Below are 17,316 nucleotides of genomic sequence, written 5' to 3'. Positions count from 1 at the left end.
GTCTGGAGAAGACTGAAGCGTGGGAGTCACTGAGTCACTGCAAAGGTCAAGTGAGACGCAATGATTCGGCGTCTCCGTGTGCTGCCCTCTGCTGAAACAGACACCGAGCTCGGGATCATCTGTGCCCGCTGCTGCCGTCACACTCACCCGAATTCACAGTGTTTCATTTCCTGGGACCATGAAATAAATGAAATAAAAATAACCTGAGCTCTTGCACTGGACCGAACAGCTCCAGGATAAAGACGTGGATGGAACAGGAACAGGGTCGGATGGTCAGGTTCACAGGCTTGGAAATAAGAAACAGCTGAAAGTTTCATTTAAACATCTTGTTTATCAAAGATGTTGAACCCTCATAGTCCCTCTCAAATCCCTAATCCTCCATCTGATTTCACCCACACGAAAAATCTGTTCAGGCAGATGAGATTATTCAAATACCCAGGCACTGGAATTTGTTCGTATGTAGAACAGAATGGGGAAAGGAGAAAACTATTAAATATCTAAGAGGAAAAATAGCCTCTAATTACACATTAATATCCATAAATAAATATATTTTATAGAACCATGTTTACAAAATTCTTGCTTAAATATTTTATTTACAAACAAATAGTAACCTAACATTTACTCCTAAACTCAGGGAAAGAGGAAAGAAAGTCAAAGCAATATTTCAACTATACATTAAACTCTCAGTGCTGAAAATCCCAGCCCAACATACATGTTTTTTCCCTTTAGGCCTTTGGAAATTAGGCTTTGCTATGAGACTTCAGCAAGGTTATTTTGGTTCAAGAAGATTGAAATCTTAAGTTGAGGTTTCCTTAGGGAGACCATCCTGCCAGCAACCTCAAGATCCTGCTGTAGTAGATTTTAACCACGTGCTTTTGCATGCGATTTGACCTTAAAAATGAAAAGCGGGGCAAATACCCCCAGCAAACAAACAACAAAAAAACCGTATTTTAAAAAAACCCAAGGACAAAAAAAAAAAAAAAAAAAAAAAAAAAAAAAAAAAAAAAAAAAAAAAGAGGGAATAGCAGCGGGCAGGTGGTGCAGCCAGTAGAGGGCAGTGGGATTTAGAGGAAAGTTGTTGAACTTCGTCTAATGAAGTATTTGAAGTGATAAAATTATCCATTTAAATCGTTATTTGAACCTACCTACACTAAGACATAGGTAGGAGAGAGAAAAAAAGAACCAAAATAGAAACGAAATTTTATTACTTTAAGACCTCTAAAAAGTCGTATTTCAGGGTAGGAAGATTTCATACTAAATGCATCATTTACTTAATTTTGAAATTAGTTTTCAATTACTGAAATACAATAATTCCATGCATCCTATTGGAACCAAGACAACTATTTCTCATAGATTTTAAGACCTATGGGTTACTTCAAATAGAAAAATATCAAATAAGAAGAAAGGTACTTTTAAGGCACACCTATTGTTATTTGTGAAGATGAAAACAGGTTCTAATCAACAAGAAAGTAAAACAGGTGAAGAAAAAGCAACACAAGCAGGAAACATAGATTTTTTTTTTTTTTAATGCTTCTTATTTACCAAAAGGAAAAGCAACATTCTCACCTTATCACCCAACAGAACAGCTCCCCAGAGCTAAGGTTCGTGCATTATTTGACACCAGCCCAGTTTGCATTTTGCGACGGAATTTTGTGGATATTCTCAGAGCCCTTTTGAGCTGCCCAAGTCCTGAAGCAACACCGCTGCCCCACGCCGGAGGGGACCGAGCTGTCCCCGGGGCGCAGCCGGGGATGTCCCGGTGCTCCGTGACACCGTGGGGACACCATTGCCAGGCTCGGGTGCCTCGGGCCGTGCCATGAGGGAGCCCCGATGCCCTCCGAGCCTCGCCAGAGCTGCGGGAGCCCCGATGTCCTCCGAGCCCCTCATGGGCTGCGGGAGCCCCGCTGCCCCTCAGAGCCCCGCCGGAGCTGCGGGAGCGCCGCTGCCCCTCAGAGCCCCGCTGCCCTCAGAGCCCCCCGGGCGGATGCGGGAGCCCCGCTGCCCTCCGAGCCCCCCTGAGCTGCGAGAGCCCCGCTGCCCTCAGAGCCCCCCGGGGGCTGCAGGAACCCCGCTGCCCTCCGAGCCCCGGCTGGGCTCCGGCGGGACGCTGCGAGGACAGGCAGCGCCCGCCCCGTGCGGGACCTGTTGCCCCCAGACACCGGCGCGGGGCTGGAGTCAGCGGCGGGGAGGATACGGGGACACGGCGGCGACACCGCGACACCTCACCCGCTGCCCGCACCTCAGCCACTGAGGCACAGTGGTCCCGCACTGCGGCACCTCAGCGCTCCCCCAGCAGCGGGATGCCCGGCGCGAGGCTGCCGGTTCTGCTCAGCCCAACCGGTGCCCCCGCTCTGCCCGCATCTCCCCGCGCTCACCTGCAGCCGCCGCCGCCGCGCTCGGGGATGCTCCGCAGCCGGAGCCCTCACCTCTCCTGCACCGGCCGCACCGGCCACCAGGGGGCTGGCCTGCGGCATGCCGGGTAATGTAGTCCCCTGGCTGCCTGGGACGGCCAATCCCCGCTGCGCGCCGCGGAGCGTGCCGGGAGTGGTAGTTCTTCCCGGAGGCGTCGGCGCGAGGCAGACTGGGAGTTGTAGTCAAAAAGCTGCGATGCGCAGCGGCTTCTCCCAGCTGTGGAACTACAACTCCCGTGCGCCCCCGCTGCGGTGTCTCGAGCGGGCCCGGACGCGGCGCCGAGCGGCCGTGGGTGTGCATGGCCATCATGGCGGCCCCGCCGCCCTCAGCGCCGGGAGAGCCGGCGCCGCCGCCGCCGCCGCAGCCGCAGCCGCTGCAGTACAGCCTCCTGCTGCAGCACCTCGTGGGCGACAAGCGGCAGCCCCGCGTCTGGGACCCCGCCGTCTTCGGCGGAATCCCCTGCCCGCCCAAGAGCGAGGAGCAGAAGATGGTGGAGCGGGTCATGGAGAGCTGCCCCTTCAAGGCGGCGCTGGCTTGTGTGGGAGGTGCGGCGGCTCTGGGGTCGTTCGGGGGTCCCTGTGGCGTCGGGAGAGGGGCGGATGGAGAAAAGGCTGCAGTGCCCTTGTTTGATTTCCCTCCTAAGCCTCCTCCAGTGCCTGTCGCATGTCGCAGGCAGCGATCTGTGTCTGCCTTCCTTGGAGATGCTCATGGCCTTTCCTCACACAGCACGGGCTGTCACAGGTGTCCACAGCACCGAGGGATTCCTGCCCTGTCATAGACAGCAGGGGCAGAGCCGCTTCATTGCCTGCGGGAATGCGCTGCTCCAGCCCAGCCAAGTTAATTTCATTGTTTATCTCTCACAGGGTTTGTTCTGGGAGGTGCGTTCGGTATCTTCACAGCTGGCATCGACACCAACGTGGGGTTTGATCCCAAGGATCCCTACCGCATGCCCACGGCCAAAGAGGTGCTCAAGGACATGGGGCAGCGAGGCATCTCCTACGCCAAGAACTTCGCCATCGTGGGTGCCATGTTCTCCTGCACGGAATGCGTGGTGGAATCTGTGAGTAAGAGCCTCTCAACCATTAATAAATGTTTTCTGGTACCCTTTAGAATCCTCTACTAGGTCCAAATAAGTACATATATGCTCTTTGTAATAGGGCAGTGGAGTAGGCTGCTTTGTTCTTTCTTGGCCAGCAAAGCTTTTCAGCTTTGAGATCTGTCTTCAGAGCTGCTGTTGTCTGATAGAATGAAGAACTCTTCTGCAGTAGCAACATCCTTTAAGTCCTAAATGTATTGGCAAGCATAGGCATTACTTTTTAAAACCCTAGCTACAAGTGCTTGTGTAAAATGTCAGACTGTGAGTTGCAAGATGGTAATTTGAGTGTCTAAAAATTCCATATGCAGAAAGGGATTTGATGAAAGTTCTTGAGTAACAGGCTGGTTTTCATCTGGCCCCTACAGTCAGAAATTACCTTTTGCAGCTCAGTGGTAAATCTGTCATCTGTTTTTTTTTTTTAATAGGAAAATTACCCTGTTATGAATTTGAGTCCTGCATTTTAATTGAAAGGCACAGTGAGTTAAGAAGTTTAACTCATCCAGAAGAAAAGTGTATCTGCTTGCACAACAGAGCAGAACAAAGATATCTCTGCACTGGTGAAAATCCAGCATGTCCTGGCTATGGCAATAGTCCATCTTTGTCAGCAAGTGCTGTGACTCTCACTGTGCAAAGGACCAGGCTCAGGGCTGCTCTCATGTGGCTGTTGCACTTTTAGACTCAGGGCTGTGTTCTGTCCTGCCTCACCTGAGGATCCTTCCCACAGCACTGCATTGCACCACATGGATTTGTCTCACCTCTGCCAGTTCCCTTCTCCTTCCTCCCTTCCCTGCCCTGCGAGTCTGGGAGTGCAGGGCCATCTGCTGAGAGCAGAGGGAAGAACACCCTCAGCTGAGAAGGGGATGGAAGGGCATTTAACCTTTCTTGCTGTTAGCACAGATGCTGAGTGTTATTCCATATTTCCTTGTTGGCTGTGATTTGTAACTCCACAGTATCGTGGGAAGTCGGACTGGAAGAACAGCGTTATCAGCGGCTGCATCACGGGAGGAGCCATCGGCTTCAGAGGTTGGTGATGCCTGCTGGGAGCTGTTTCTGTGATAAGAGTGGATTTGGTTATGCAGCACACGATGTTTTCAGTGCAGCACACACACCACAAACCTCCTTGCGTGGGGATATGGCGAGGCCAGCGTGAGAGTGTGCTCCGGACTGGCAGAGCTGTCAGCTCCAAGAATAAGTGGGGATAAGGAAGGGTTGGTCATAGAGGAAAATCAACAAAATTCACTTGAAAGAAAAGTCAGGAGGTGGTGGTGGCTGTCCACACTCTTCTGTGGTGTCATGGGAGAGAGCCAAAAATACAAACAGAAGCTGTTAACTGAGCTTTACACATCTGCCATTTCACTGTCTCCGCTACTCTTCTTTGAAATTAGAACTAAAGAGCTCTCTTCATTTGTACCATGTGTAAAATGCTTTTCTCCTTTCTCATGTATCAGTTCAAACAGACAATTCTACTTACATGTGAATGAGGAGTGGGGTTTTAGTCCAGCAGCACTAGTGGAGATTTTCCTTTAGTGGTAACATTTGGGAAAATGCCCAAGTAGGAGAGAGCTGCTCTGCTCATCAGAAATATGAAACTTCTCTCTCTCTCCTTAAGAAAAATAACAGTCCTGTTTTAAGAAGCACAAACAAAAAGAAAGCTCTTGAAAGTGCTTCTAATTGAGCTTGTTAAGTTGTGTTTGTCCTAGACCTAATCCTCTTAGAGCTGTCAGAGCAGTGGCTGCTCTTCCTCTCCCTCCTGACCCCACCAAGGCACTTGCAGGGCTCAGATGAGAGCACAGTAAAGTCAGCAGTGGCCACGGGAGGGTTTGTACATCAGGCAGTGTCACTGTCCCCTGGGAGGGCACTGCCAGGTTCCTGCTGCTGTGAGCACAAGTTACTGGGCATAGGAATATTTCCCCTGCTTTGTCTCATGGTTCCCACCCTTGCCTTGCAGCGGGGCTGAAGGCCGGCGTGATCGGCTGCGGAGGATTCGCCGCTTTCTCCGCCGCAGTCGATTACTACCTGCGGTAACAGCCAGGAGCAACAGTCCCTGTCCAGTGCTGCTGCTGAGAGCCTGCACCACGGCACAAGCACCAGGCTTACCTTTCCACTGCCTCTGGAGTCGGGGTGGCGCTGGCCACTGTGTGAATGACTAACAGCGACCTGGCCGCGAGCCCTGGCGAGCTGCTGCGGGCAGGCTTGCGGGAGCAGGGGAGCATGGAGCCAGGCACAGAGCAGCATCTCCAGGACACATCAGCTGACTGTCAGTTTCCAGGAAACATGCCTGGACTCTGAGCTCTTTCGATCCTTTGGGGCTGATTTTGATTAAGTCTGTTGCTGGCATCAAAAGAAGGCAGGAGGACAGTCTTCGAAGAGAAATGCGGCGATTTAGGTTGTCACGTATTTGAAGGTGCTGCAAGTGTTTTAACAGTCACTAGTTTGCAGCTTGCTACTCTGTTGGGGAGAGGTAAGATCCTGTGAAGAAATAAGCTTGTTCCAGGCTTTTCTTAAAATATCATCTGAACACAAACCACCATCTGTACAACTTGTCTTATTTCAAGTACAGAGATGAGCGCCAGATTTCTTTACCATGTTTTAAAGGGAAAAGCAGAAAGGAATCCTTACCCTTAGAGCTGTGGTTACTGGCAGATGAACAGAACAGTTTAAGGGAAAAAAAGAGGTTGTTGCTGAAGTATAATTCTCTGTAGCCACTTGGCCAGCCTGATTTAACCTCACTGTGGGAGTGCAATCTTGCTACTGCTTTAATTGCCCCAGGCTCACCCCATTAGTTCCAGCAGTTTGATAGTGAGACTTAGAAAGCAGAGCTGTGAGAATAAACCAGTGTTTGACAGATAACTGAGCACCCACTCAGCACACAGCCTGCTTCCCATCACATCCCTGTGCCACCTCCAAGTGCCCCAGTGTTACTTACACAGGGAGAAGTGAGTGGTTTTTCTCAGCTCAGTTTTTTCTGAGCCCAAAATTGGTGCTGAAATCAAAACATCTGTTTGTTAGCTCAAGGAGCTGCCGCCTCTCTGATTGGTGTTCTCTCTGCCCTCCTCCTCTTCTAACTCTGTTCTCAGACCTCAGAGGGTCATTTTTAACCTTCACTGAGCCACTCCATAAAGGCAAACACTCCCTCTGATCTTTTTGAGGCAGTGGCAATTCAGATGCAGTGCACACAACTAATAGGGATTCTCCCACTCACCTCCCCTCCTTTGCATCCACAGTTGGATATCCCAGAACAGTGACAGCCCTTGTTGACCTGGAAGAGCAGCACTAGCAGTGTGTTTTGGCTGGTACAGTGGTCAGTTTGGAGGCACATTGGCTCCCATTCCCACATGGAAAGAAGTGGGGAGACAGCAAGCACCATGTGATCTATCAGATGAGGTTTCCAGATCTCCTGATGTCCCTTGCTGTGCCTGTTCAATATCCTCAGGCCAGAAGCTGTGCAAGTCAGCTGAATTTTAAGCTTGAGTAATTCTAGGCTGATTAAACAGCCTGGCTCCAGACAGTCCTGGGTTTTTTCCTCCAAAATGCAAGGATGTAGCCCAAACCATAAGAAGTCTCTTCAAAGATTGCCTGGCACAATGCCTGTGCTTATACCACTGGCTTGAAGTGCAACTAGCAAGAATTCCACGACAGAAAGAAGAAGCTGTGATGCCAAAGAGATCAGTTAGTGCAAACAGCAACACCACAGGGCTTCTTTTGTGCAAATATCGGGGCTTTGCATTTTTATTAACATTTTTTTTTCTCCTCACGAGGTTTTACAGCCATTTAAAGTTTATAATCTACAGAAATTGAAACAGAACACAAACAAAAATATATCCTTAACAACTTTTGAAAGTCAAATATTAATTAACAGTTCTATTCTACCTGTAGCTGCAAGAGTCCACCCCCCTCTTTTCCTTCCTGTAGGGACAAGCAAAAGCCAATCATGGGGACAGCCACAGCCTGTTGTGCTGGGCTGTGGGGACCGGGCCTCCAGCCACTGTCACAGGGGGAGATTTGGCTGTACAGAGTCTCCATCTGGAATGACAGAGAGTGGACAGAGACTTGGACACATGTAACAAATCAGACACACACAGGGATCTGTTGTGCAGTCAGATCTAAAGCTCGGCCTCCTTACTGGGTCCAGGGCCAAGACAGACGCCTGGTTATTTTCTGCAATGCTGTTTCCCTTCTGTTGAGCTGGTAGTCAAGAGGAGCAGGGTCTGGAGTGTGAGCCCTTTGGAGGGGGACTGAGACCTCCCCTCCTTGGTTGCTTTGCTGGTGCAGGGCTGGCAGGTGCTGCCTTCCCCAGGGAGGGGGCTGAGGACATACCTGATGCTCTCGGTGGCTGGGCTCTACCTGGAACAGTCCAATAGCTGGGAGGGTAAAGGCAACGCTGCTGTGGGGGACAGGCTTGGTCACTTCTCATCCATCTCCATTTGGCACAGGAGAGCACAGGGCCAACGCAGTCGGGGACATGGGGGGGCTTTTCCCACAAGAACACGGACTCAGCTCACAGAGCGAAAGGTTTTGTGTCCCAACAGGTACCAACACCTACATGGGAGCGTGGGGGGCATCCCAGGAGCCAAGCACTGGGGCAGCCTGTCCTGCCCTGGGACATGGCCTGACAGCTCTAGCCATCAGCTTGGGAGGGAGGGGTCACTGGAGCCACTAACAAACAAACCTGAGCTGGCTGGGCACGGCTAATCCAGCAGCAACCACTTTGGGAGCAAGACAGAACAAAGCACTTCTGCCTTCAGTCACGAGGGCCATGAAGGCTTTCCTCCCCCCATCCTTCTGTGCTGGTTCCCAGGCTGGGTGACCATCCAGCTGCTGCAGAGCACTTGCCTCTGGCAGCCAGGCTGCCACCGAGGCAGGGCCATGTGCTGCCATGTGCTCAGTGCAGCAGGGAAGGCCAAGGAAGGGATAAAACATCTCCTTGTCCCCGTGGCCACGGGAGGGATGCTGTGCCACGGGGTGCATGCAGTGCTCATGGCAGTGCTGGGCTGGCAAGGGCGTGAGTGCCTCACTATGGCAGAGACAGAACTGTACAGCAGATACCCTGTTCCCCACCAAACTTCCAAACTGGGGAAATTTGCGACCACATCAGTGCCAGAGCAGACGTGGGGTCAGCCCATGGTGCAGAAAGCAAACCTGCCTCTGGCTGGCCATCCTTTCAGCCTGCTGTGGATCCAGACCAGCACAGCACCTCTGGCTCCAGCCTTGTGTGAGGGGTTACCCCATAACTACCCAGAGGCGAAATCCAGCGAGGGGAGGAACCGCCACGCCACACACACACAGGCAAAGCACAGGGCTGGAGAGGGGACTGGCCTGAAACACCCAGAGGAGCTGTGGCAGGCAGGAAGCAGCACTCTGCTCCTCTGCCCTCGGGGTCGCAGTTTGCTCAGAGCAGAGCAGGATCCAGGCACAGGGTCCGACGTTTGCGCAGGCAGCGAAGCCAAAGCGGGGCTGGTGTCACCGTCACCAGGGAGGGAGGGAGGGAGGCCCGTGAGCTCCCGGCCTCGGAGCGAGCCAGTGCTGCACATGCAGGCGTGGGCAGGGAGCTGGGCAGCAAACAGGCACTCGTGGGGCACTGCAGGCTTCAGGCAGGGGGTGCCTGGTAGGAGTGAGCGGAGTCCAGAAGAAAACTAGCCAAGGGGGAAGCCTGTGTCCACAGCCCTTGTCAGTCACTACCTTCCGTTGAGCAAATATACATAAAAACAATCCTTGAACACAAGAAGGGACATAAGACACGACTACTTTACAGAGAGGGCCTGGCACCTGCTGGGACCCGGCCACTGGAACATGATTGTACAGGAGCTGCAGGCAGCACCGTCCTGGGTGTGGGCTGGTCTCCCTTGGGGGCTGTGGTCCAGTCCGTGTTCCCCAGCAGGGAGCTGGAGTGTTTGCAGCTGGTGCCTTCTGCCTGCAGGCTACACGTCCGTGGAGAAGTAAAGTGTGTTGCGTTTGAGCTCGCTGAAGGAGATGGGAGGATGCTGCAGGTAGTAGAGAAGGACCTGGACCTGTAGAAGGTAAATGGGCAGTGTTACTACAGAAGGGGAAAGAGCTGCCACCTCCCAGCTTGTCCCATCCAGCAAAAAGTAACAAATCTACCCAGACAGGCAGGTGAACCCCTCCAGTACCCAGCTCTTACCTGGGCCATCACATCGTGGGACCAGATGTCAGAGGCCAAGGTGAGGTGCGCCTTGCTTTCCCCCTCTGAGGGTCTCAGAAGTGTCGGCCCAAAAACCGTGGCCAGATTGTGGAGAGACATTTTGTTGATAGGTTCCTTTTCAGCCACCCTGTGGGGTGAAAAGGAGAGAGGCAGTGTCAGCCCCTAACGATGCTCAGGAGTGGGGATCCATGGGGTGATGTGGAGGCCGAGGGCTGCTCTCCCTTCTCCCAGCAGAAGTGGGGCACCTCCAGCTTTCCACTGCCCTCTGCAGCCCTCAGAAAAGCCAGGTGCAGGGCAGGGAGCTCTGCCCCCTTCACGGCCTCCGCTGGAGCTGCTGGGCCTGGCTGGGAGCCCTGGGTGTGATGTGGCAGCAACCAAGCCCTGACTCCTGCACTGTGGGGCCTCCACCCTTCCCCAGCCCGCAGGGCATGGGAGCCCTGCACAGCCCCTGCCCCCTGCACCCACTCCCCTTGAGGCTCCCTGCCCCAACAGCCCCGTGGGAGCCCTGCCAGCACGGAGGGAAGCAGGACCACAACATTGCCATGTTAGGAGGCAGCTGTGCTCCCCGGCACAGGCTGCTCGCTTGAGCCCCGGCCAGGGGAGCAGATGTGGGAACTGGCTGTGCCCGGTTCTCAGGATGGAAATGGATTTTTCCTTCTCCATCCCCCAGCATCAATCACTTTTTCTGTTTGGTTTTAGCCAAACCAGAGGAACAGAAAAAAAAATTTAATGATGCAAGTAACATGAGCCATGAGCCCCAGCTCTGGCCAGGCTCTGTTCTGCTCTGCTGCCCTTCCACAGCCCTGTACCTTCCCTGGGTTTTGGGGCCCTAGGGACTCCCAGTCCCTGAGTCCCCAGGTTTGGATGCACCTCATCTGGGCCAAGAAGCCTGTCAAACCACAAACTGCTGCACTCAGCCTGGGATAGCTGATATGAGGTGTCACCTGCAGTTCTGGGACATTTCCACAGAGCTGAGTGTCCTTGTTTCTTGGCTACCCGCTGCTGACAGGTGACAAGGATTGCTGCATCTTGTTTTGCAAGGACTACTGCTGGACTGGTGGGAAGGGACACAGAGCTGTTTTCCTGCTAAGGGGGACACTGCAGAGCTCCCAACTGATTCCTGCCCTGTGCTGAGGCCAGCTGCTCCCTGCAGAGCTCATCCAAGCAGCTGCACGCCGGCTGCAGCAGCCAAGTGTTCCTTGTTTGCAGAGGCCGTGTGCTCCCTGCAGAGCTGACCTGGATCACTGGCCAGGCACAGCCCAGACCCTGCTGGCACCACAGCCGGTGGTTCTGAGACACCAGGGCTGCTCTGGAGGGGCAGAACAGCTCCAGGACCCCCTCAGCATCCTACAGGGCCCAAGGAGAGATGTGGAAAGCCAACTGATATCAAAGAAGGGTCTGAGCAAGCTGCAGCCTTGGGAATATGCCAGAGCCCAGAGAGATGGGGTGGGTGGGGCACACCTGGAGCTGTACCCTCTTGGAAGGGCTGGGAAAGGACCACCAAGGGCTGGGAAAGGACCACCAAGCTGCTTTTGCTGGCCCTGGCTGCTGCCCTGCTCTGCACCAGCACAGCCTCCAGTCTGGGATCAGCCATGTAGGCACCACAGGAATCAAACAGCAGCTCTGACTCTGTTCATGTCCCATCCCCACAGCAAAGCAGTGAGACAGACCCATCCTGCACCTCCCACCCATCCCAGGCAGCCCCTGGGCCTTTACCTTTTCAAGTGCTCCAGCAGGAAGAGGAAGGTGATGAGGTTGGGGTCAGGCAGCGAGCGGAGAAGGTGCATCATGCAGTTCTCCTTGGCAGCAGGATCTGAGAGAGCTGGAGGCACAGAGGGAGAGGGCTCAGGACAGGGTCTGCTGCAGCAGCAGGACCCACCACAGCCAGACACCTCCCAGCAGCCACTGTGTGAGCACTGGGGAGCAGAGCTGGCCTGGAACCAGGAAAAACAGCCAGGACCAAGTGGGAACGACCCTTGGGAGTGCCCCATCCCAGAGCAAGCAATGCCAAACTGAATTTGTGCATCATCCCCTTCCCATCCCATCCCTTACCGATGCCCTCCATGAAGGCAGGGTAGAGCCTGTCAGTGAGGAGGGGCTCGGGCAGCTCTCGGAAGTACAGCTTCAGCGTGCCAGCGATGGCATTGATGTCCATGTCACTCAGCATCACCAGGATGTCCTTGTTATCTGTCCAGAGAGCATCCACATGTGACTCCTGCCCTCCTGATCCCCTCTGTGTCACTGCAGCCAGCCAGACAGGCTGCCAGCTGCAGGGCAGGGACAGCACTGCTGGGTTCACAGCCCCATCAGCCAGGCTGAGCCTGGGAAAAGCCCAGTGGTTCCCGCCTGGCTGGGCAACAGGACACACAACGATTTGCAAATCCATTTGCAACGTTTCCCTGACTCAGTGTCTGCCAGGAGCCAGCCCAGAGGCACAAACAGGCTGGGATCCCTGGGTGGTTTTGCCCCTCCTCACCCCCAGCCCCTTCCTGTGCAGAGTGGCACACCTGGCACAAGTGCAGCACAATAACCAAACCCAGGCTTGGGGGGATCTCAGAATACCAAGCTCCCCCAGGACACTCACTCGCATCAAAGACAGCTTTCAATGCCTGGATGTCAGTGGCCACTCCAGAGATCCTGTAGATGCCAACCTCTTCAATGCCCCTCTTCTCCACCTCCTCCACGCACTGGCGCACGATGTAAGGCACCTTGGAGCGCTCGCGCCTGGCTCGGGAGGCACAGCTGTCACCAGAGACTCCCAGGGGAACCCTGGCAGCCAGCCCAGCCCTGCCCTGCCAACCCAGTGCCCAGCCCTGCCAACCCAGTGCCCAGCCCTGCGTGCACGAGGGGAGGATGGGCATGGCAAAGGGAACAGGAAAATCCCCAGCAGAGAGCAAAGGCCGAGCTCCCCGTGCTGGGGAAGCAAGGGGACACAGGGCAGCCCCAGAGCAAGGGGACACAGGGCAGCCCCACACCCAGAGCAGATCAGATCAGCCCCACAGCCCTGCATCATTTACTTTGTCACAACACTGATTTTCACCCCGAAGACACCGGTCTGCTTTTTGGACGGGGTCCTCTTCAGGCTCATGTCCCTGCTTGTGAACTTCATGGAGAACTCCACCTTGATCTGTGGGAGACAGGGGGTGAGTGCTGGCTGCCCTGAAAGCGAGAAGGGGCTGCATGCACAGCGAGGGGCTGTGGGTCCCCCACCCCACTTACTCCGTTCATCTCTATCACATCCATGTGCCAGTTCTTGGTCTGCACGGCCTGTGGGTCCAGCTGTGGGGAGAGAAGCTCTGTGAGTTCTGTGGGGACACAGCCTCGTGCCAGCCCTGCTGCCATCCCAACCTGGTGGCCCCAAAGCCCCTGATCTGCAGATGGTGTAGGGCACAGGATATGCTTTTCCATGAGCAGAGGATGGAGAGGTTCCCATCCCTTTGTGGTCTGGGGTCCCTCTGGCCGTGCCCTGAAGCCAGGTGGGCCCAGCCCCCCTGTCCTGCCCTAACCCCAGAGCCCCTGCAAGGCAGTGCTATAACCCACACCCACGAAGCAAGAAACTTCCAAGAAATTAGGCCTATTTCTGGCGGCAGATTGATGAAACAGAACTAGGACAGCGTTTTCCATGCAGAAAAACAACATCTCCCCATAGCCAAGGCTATTTATAACCCCTGGGAATGACAGGCTCTGCTATTTCTGGCTTTGGGGCTAGCGGGGGACTCGGTGACGCTGCCCCGGGTGCAGTGAGAGGTGCTGGCATTCCCAAGGCCCTGGCACGTGCCCTGGTGGGTTCCAGGCCCCAGGGCTGTGCAGAGCTGGGTGCAGTTGCCTCTTGGGGCTCTCTGGTCCCTAGCTGGTGGTATTGATCCAGCCCCATCGATCCCTGTAATGCACGGGGCGGGCAGCCCGGCCCTAATGTCCCCTTGGGGAAGGGGATGGGATCTGGGAGCTGGGGGGGGGGCTCCCAGGGCTGGGGACACGTAGCTGCCAGGCCACACTGGCACCAGGCACGTGGGGTCACCCTGCAAGGACACGGGAGCTTCCTGCAGCTGCTGGGTCAGGAGATGCTCTGGGCAAGTGTAAAGATGTCCAGAGCTGCTGCTCCCCTGCCCATAAACTCCCTGCATGTCGTGATGGGGGGAACTGTGGGGTCCCTCATGTCCCTTCCTGCACACCAAGACCCCACAGTCTCAAGGACAAGCTGGAGCTGCCCTGGCTCTTGGCACAGACCCAGCACAGTGGCATTGCCACATGCCCAGCTCTGTGTCACTGTGAGCCCAAACAGCTCCTCAGCCATGGGAAAAATGTGATTCCCCAGCAAGGCAGAAATGCTGCTGTCTCCAGCATGGCTCAGGAATGGCTCCTGACATTCCTGCTCCAGCCCAGCACATGGAAGAGCCCAGAGAGAGCCACGCTGCTCCCTCTGTGCCAGCCCTGCGGCTGCTGGGGAGCAGCAGGAGGAGCAAGAGGAGAAGGAGGAGGAAAGCTGCAGCTGCCCTGGGCTCCCATGGGACCCTGCAGCAGGTCTGGACACTGGGATCACGAGACTGCAGCCAGAGCACAGCCAAGCCCAGCCCTGCTGCCCCAGCTCCTCTGTGCTCCCCTGCAGGGCTGCATCCCCCACAGCACTGCCATGGAGCCACCACAGCCAACACCGTGTCCCAGGCACTTCCACCCTTTCCCCACTCATGGCAGGGAAGCCCCTTCATCCCCCAGCCAGGCCAGGAGCCCCCCTGCTCTGCAACACAATTTTATCTGCAGCCACCATGCCTGCCTTCCCTTCCCCAGCCCTCAGGTCCCTCTGGCCCCGATGGCCCTGGCAGCTCACATCTGGAAGGGCTTTAGCAGAGCTCTGAAGAAAGCTTTTATTAAAGCCAGGTTGGCTGCTGCCAGTTCTGCAGACCTTTCCCTGAGCACGTCACTCCCCTGCAGCCCCTGCATGGGCACAATCATCCCACAACAGCCAGCAGGGCCCAAATTTGGGCCAGTTCTGCTGGCACCATGGGCCTGAGCCCCTCTGCAGCTAAGGCAGGTCCCTGTGCACTGCAGTGGCCTGGCCCTGGTGCTCTCTAACCCTCCTGCAGCAGCAGCAGCACACGATGCTGCCACTCCCCAGTTTAAGCAAAGCCACGTCCAACCCTTCATCTCCAGGCATGGGAGGATGGACAGGAGCATCCACCCACAGAGCCAGAGGCAGCTCCTGCCCACACAGCGCTGGCAAACACCCTGTCCAGCTCCCAGCACCATCTCCCTGTCCTCTGAAGGGAGCTGCCTTGCTCCAGCAGGATCAGGGACATCCCAGGTCAGTGGGGAACTCCTGGAAAACAGCCAGCATTGTGCAGGATGAGATGTCAGCTCCTATCTGGAAGATCAGACGGCTTCAAACACCCCTCTGTGCCTGGGGAAACATCTCAGCCAGGTGACCAGCACATCTCCAGGCTGCTCCCTCCTGCATCCCAGGGACTCCCAGCCATGGTGGTATCCATGCCCAGGTCAGCATTCCCTGTGGTGCTGCTCTCATCCACGGTGAGGTGAAACACCCTCTGTTTGTTGCCATCATCCTGGCTTCCCAAGTTATCCAAAGCTGTTTGTTTGTTGGACAAGGCCCCAGGTTGTGGAGGAACAGGCAATGAGCATCCTGGCAGTCCTGCGGCACTTTGTGTGTTCTGGGGAGGTCCTGCTGGTGCTGGTGCCTCCCCTCCTTCTGCTTGTCTTGTCCATGGGACAGCTCCAGACTTGCGGTGATGAGGCCACATCCTGGAATTTTGTCCTCAAGGCACCTCCAGGTCATGGCACTGTGACAGACCCAGTGCACAGAGCTCCAAGGTGAGGAGCAGGGCTCCAAATCCTCAGGGTGGTTTCCCAGGGATGCTGTGGTGGGGCAGGGACTGTCAGGCTGGGCATGTCCCCTCCTCACATCCCAGGCCCATGAGGTCACCCCACCTCAGCCTGGGGTGAAGCAATTGGGAGCAAATTGGTGACTCAGCCTTTGAGGTCATCTCTGCCAGGGCCCTGGGGAGGGGGATCCCAGAGGAGCTGCTGCAGCCAGCGCTGCTTCCCATCAGCGTGGCACCCACAGCTTCCCCAGCCTGGCCTCCTGTGGCTGCCCTGGCAAGCAGATCCCTCACAGATCCCTCAGCAGACCTACAGACAGTCCCTGAGCCCCCAGCACCGTGGGACGAGCAGCCACCACACCAGCAAACGCTGCCAGTGGCCAAGCACAGCCAAGAAATCAGCAATCCACAGCCCTGACAGAGTGACCCGAGCAGCAGCAGCACCCACAGCCCAGCAGGACCCCGGGGCCACATCCAGCTCTGCAGCCCCGGGGAAGCCAGAGTCAGGGAAATGAAACCCCTCCATGCTGTGAGCCAGCAGCAGCCGCCGGGCAGCCTCCCCAGAGAGCCCTGCTGCCCCTTAATCCCCTGGGCTCGGCACTGAATCGAGGTTAATGCAGCTGCGTCATACACACACACACACACACACACACACACACACAGCCAAACCAGGCTGGGCAGGGGGACTGCACCGAGGGAAACCCCCAGAGTGCCCCGTGGGGCTTTTGGGACAGCCTGCAAGGGCGCTGTCCCCCTCCTCTGTCGCACATCCCCGCACTCTGTGTTTCTGGCCGATGTGGCTGCGACACAGCTGGGAAAGCCTGGATGGACGCGGGCTGCAGGAGGGGGACGCAGGCAGTGTCCCCAGCCAGCCCAGGAGCATCGCTGCCCCCTGGAAAAGCTCCGGGGCCGGGCAGGGGCTCCCCGGGGCTCTGCAGGACCCCCGGTGCAAACAGCTCAGCCTGCGGGAGCCCGCCAGCACACACAGGGAGAGGGAAGAGCAAAACAAACACCTCACAGGCTGCCAAGAGCATCCGAGAGCTCCCAAAGCACCCAAACATCTCCCTGCTCCGCGCACAGACCCCGCAGCGCTCACTCTGCACACAAACAACGCAGCCCCCCGTATCAGCGCCCCCCACCCCACAAACCCAGCGGTCACAGCACGGAGCAGAGCCCGGCAGAGCCATCCCAGCGCCCAGCACTGCCCCCCGCACCCGGAGCACCTTCTGCCGGAGCAGCTTGCTGCGCACCCTGCCCCAGAGCCGGGCGCCCGTGTTCGGGGCTCGCTTCCCCTCGGGCTCCTCCACGCCGCGCTCGCCCCCGGTACCGGTACCGATACCGGGGCTTCCCTCGGGCTGCACCAACACCTCCGTCATCGCTTCGGCTCCGGGCAGGCGACACGAGGGTGCCCGCGGCTGGCTCAGCGCAGCATCGGCATCCGAGCGGTCAGCGGGGCCGGGCCAGGGGAGCCCGGCTGGGGCGGCGAGCGGCCGGGGCTCATCCTCAGGCTGCGCGCCGGGCTGGCGAGGCAGCCCCAAAACCTCCCTCCCTCCCTCCCTCCCTCCCTCCCTCCCTCCCCTTGCGAGGAAGTGACTCAAAGGCAGCCCCCCCCCCCGGCGGCCCCCACGCGTTTAACCCTCGCCCTGCCGCTCGGGAGCGCTGGGGGGGCTGCCCGGGCACCGCCGCCGGGATCCGCTGTTATCCGCTGTTGTTATCCCCCTGCCGTTCTCCCGCTGCCGTTATCCGCTGCTTTTATCCCTCTGCCGTTATCCGCTGTTGTTATCCCCTCCCGTTATCCCCTTGCCGTTCTCCCTTTG

General features: G+C 56.3%; 2 protein-coding genes across 4 annotated transcripts in view; one reads left to right on the top strand and one right to left on the bottom strand.

Moving 5' to 3' along the window:
• The first annotated feature begins 2,707 nt into the window (after positions 1–2,707).
• TIMM22 (translocase of inner mitochondrial membrane 22) lies at positions 2,708–6,021 on the top strand. Its single transcript, XM_058817918.1, has 4 exons — positions 2,708–2,957; positions 3,276–3,472; positions 4,459–4,531; positions 5,457–6,021. Exons 1-4 carry the CDS (start codon positions 2,711–2,713, stop codon positions 5,531–5,533), a joined length of 594 nt encoding a protein of 197 aa, XP_058673901.1. The 5' UTR covers positions 2,708–2,710; the 3' UTR covers positions 5,534–6,021.
• A 1,107-nt stretch (positions 6,022–7,128) lies between these two features.
• The window catches only part of ABR (ABR activator of RhoGEF and GTPase), a 29,044-nt gene continuing 18,856 nt past the window's right edge, over positions 7,129–17,316 (bottom strand). The window contains exons 1-8 of one of the 3 annotated variants that reach the window (XM_058817970.1): positions 16,723–16,913; positions 12,888–12,947; positions 12,686–12,795; positions 12,253–12,392; positions 11,721–11,855; positions 11,385–11,490; positions 9,648–9,795; positions 7,132–9,516 (exon numbers count right to left, since the gene is read on the bottom strand). In XM_058817970.1, the coding sequence (XP_058673953.1) occupies positions 9,427–9,516; positions 9,648–9,795; positions 11,385–11,490; positions 11,721–11,855; positions 12,253–12,392; positions 12,686–12,795; positions 12,888–12,947; positions 16,723–16,875 (942 nt within the window). In that variant the 5' untranslated portion in view covers positions 16,876–16,913 and the 3' untranslated portion in view covers positions 7,132–9,426. Of the gene's footprint in view, positions 9,517–9,647; positions 9,796–11,384; positions 11,491–11,720; positions 11,856–12,252; positions 12,393–12,685; positions 12,796–12,887; positions 12,948–16,722; positions 16,914–17,316 lie in introns of those variants that run through there. The other 2 variants (XM_058817968.1, XM_058817969.1) reach the window with 2 other exon arrangements.

Source organism: Ammospiza caudacuta, chromosome 20, assembly GCF_027887145.1.
Source record: "Ammospiza caudacuta isolate bAmmCau1 chromosome 20, bAmmCau1.pri, whole genome shotgun sequence".
Lineage (NCBI taxonomy): Eukaryota > Metazoa > Chordata > Aves > Passeriformes > Passerellidae > Ammospiza > Ammospiza caudacuta.
Note: the sequence above shows the minus strand (reverse complement) of the source record. Positions and strands in the feature narration are given on the sequence as shown.

Bases quoted from the DNA above. Each gene is read 5' to 3' on its own strand.
- TIMM22 (XM_058817918.1), top strand. From the start codon at position 2,711: ATGGCCATCATGGCGGCCCCGCCGCCCTCAGCGCCGGGAGAGCCGGCG. The intron at 2,958-3,275 runs GTGCGGCGGCTC...TATCTCTCACAG, and splicing joins GGCGCTGGCTTGTGTGGGAG to GGTTTGTTCTGGGAGGTGCG. The intron at 4,532-5,456 runs GTTGGTGATGCC...CTTGCCTTGCAG, and splicing joins AGGAGCCATCGGCTTCAGAG to CGGGGCTGAAGGCCGGCGTG.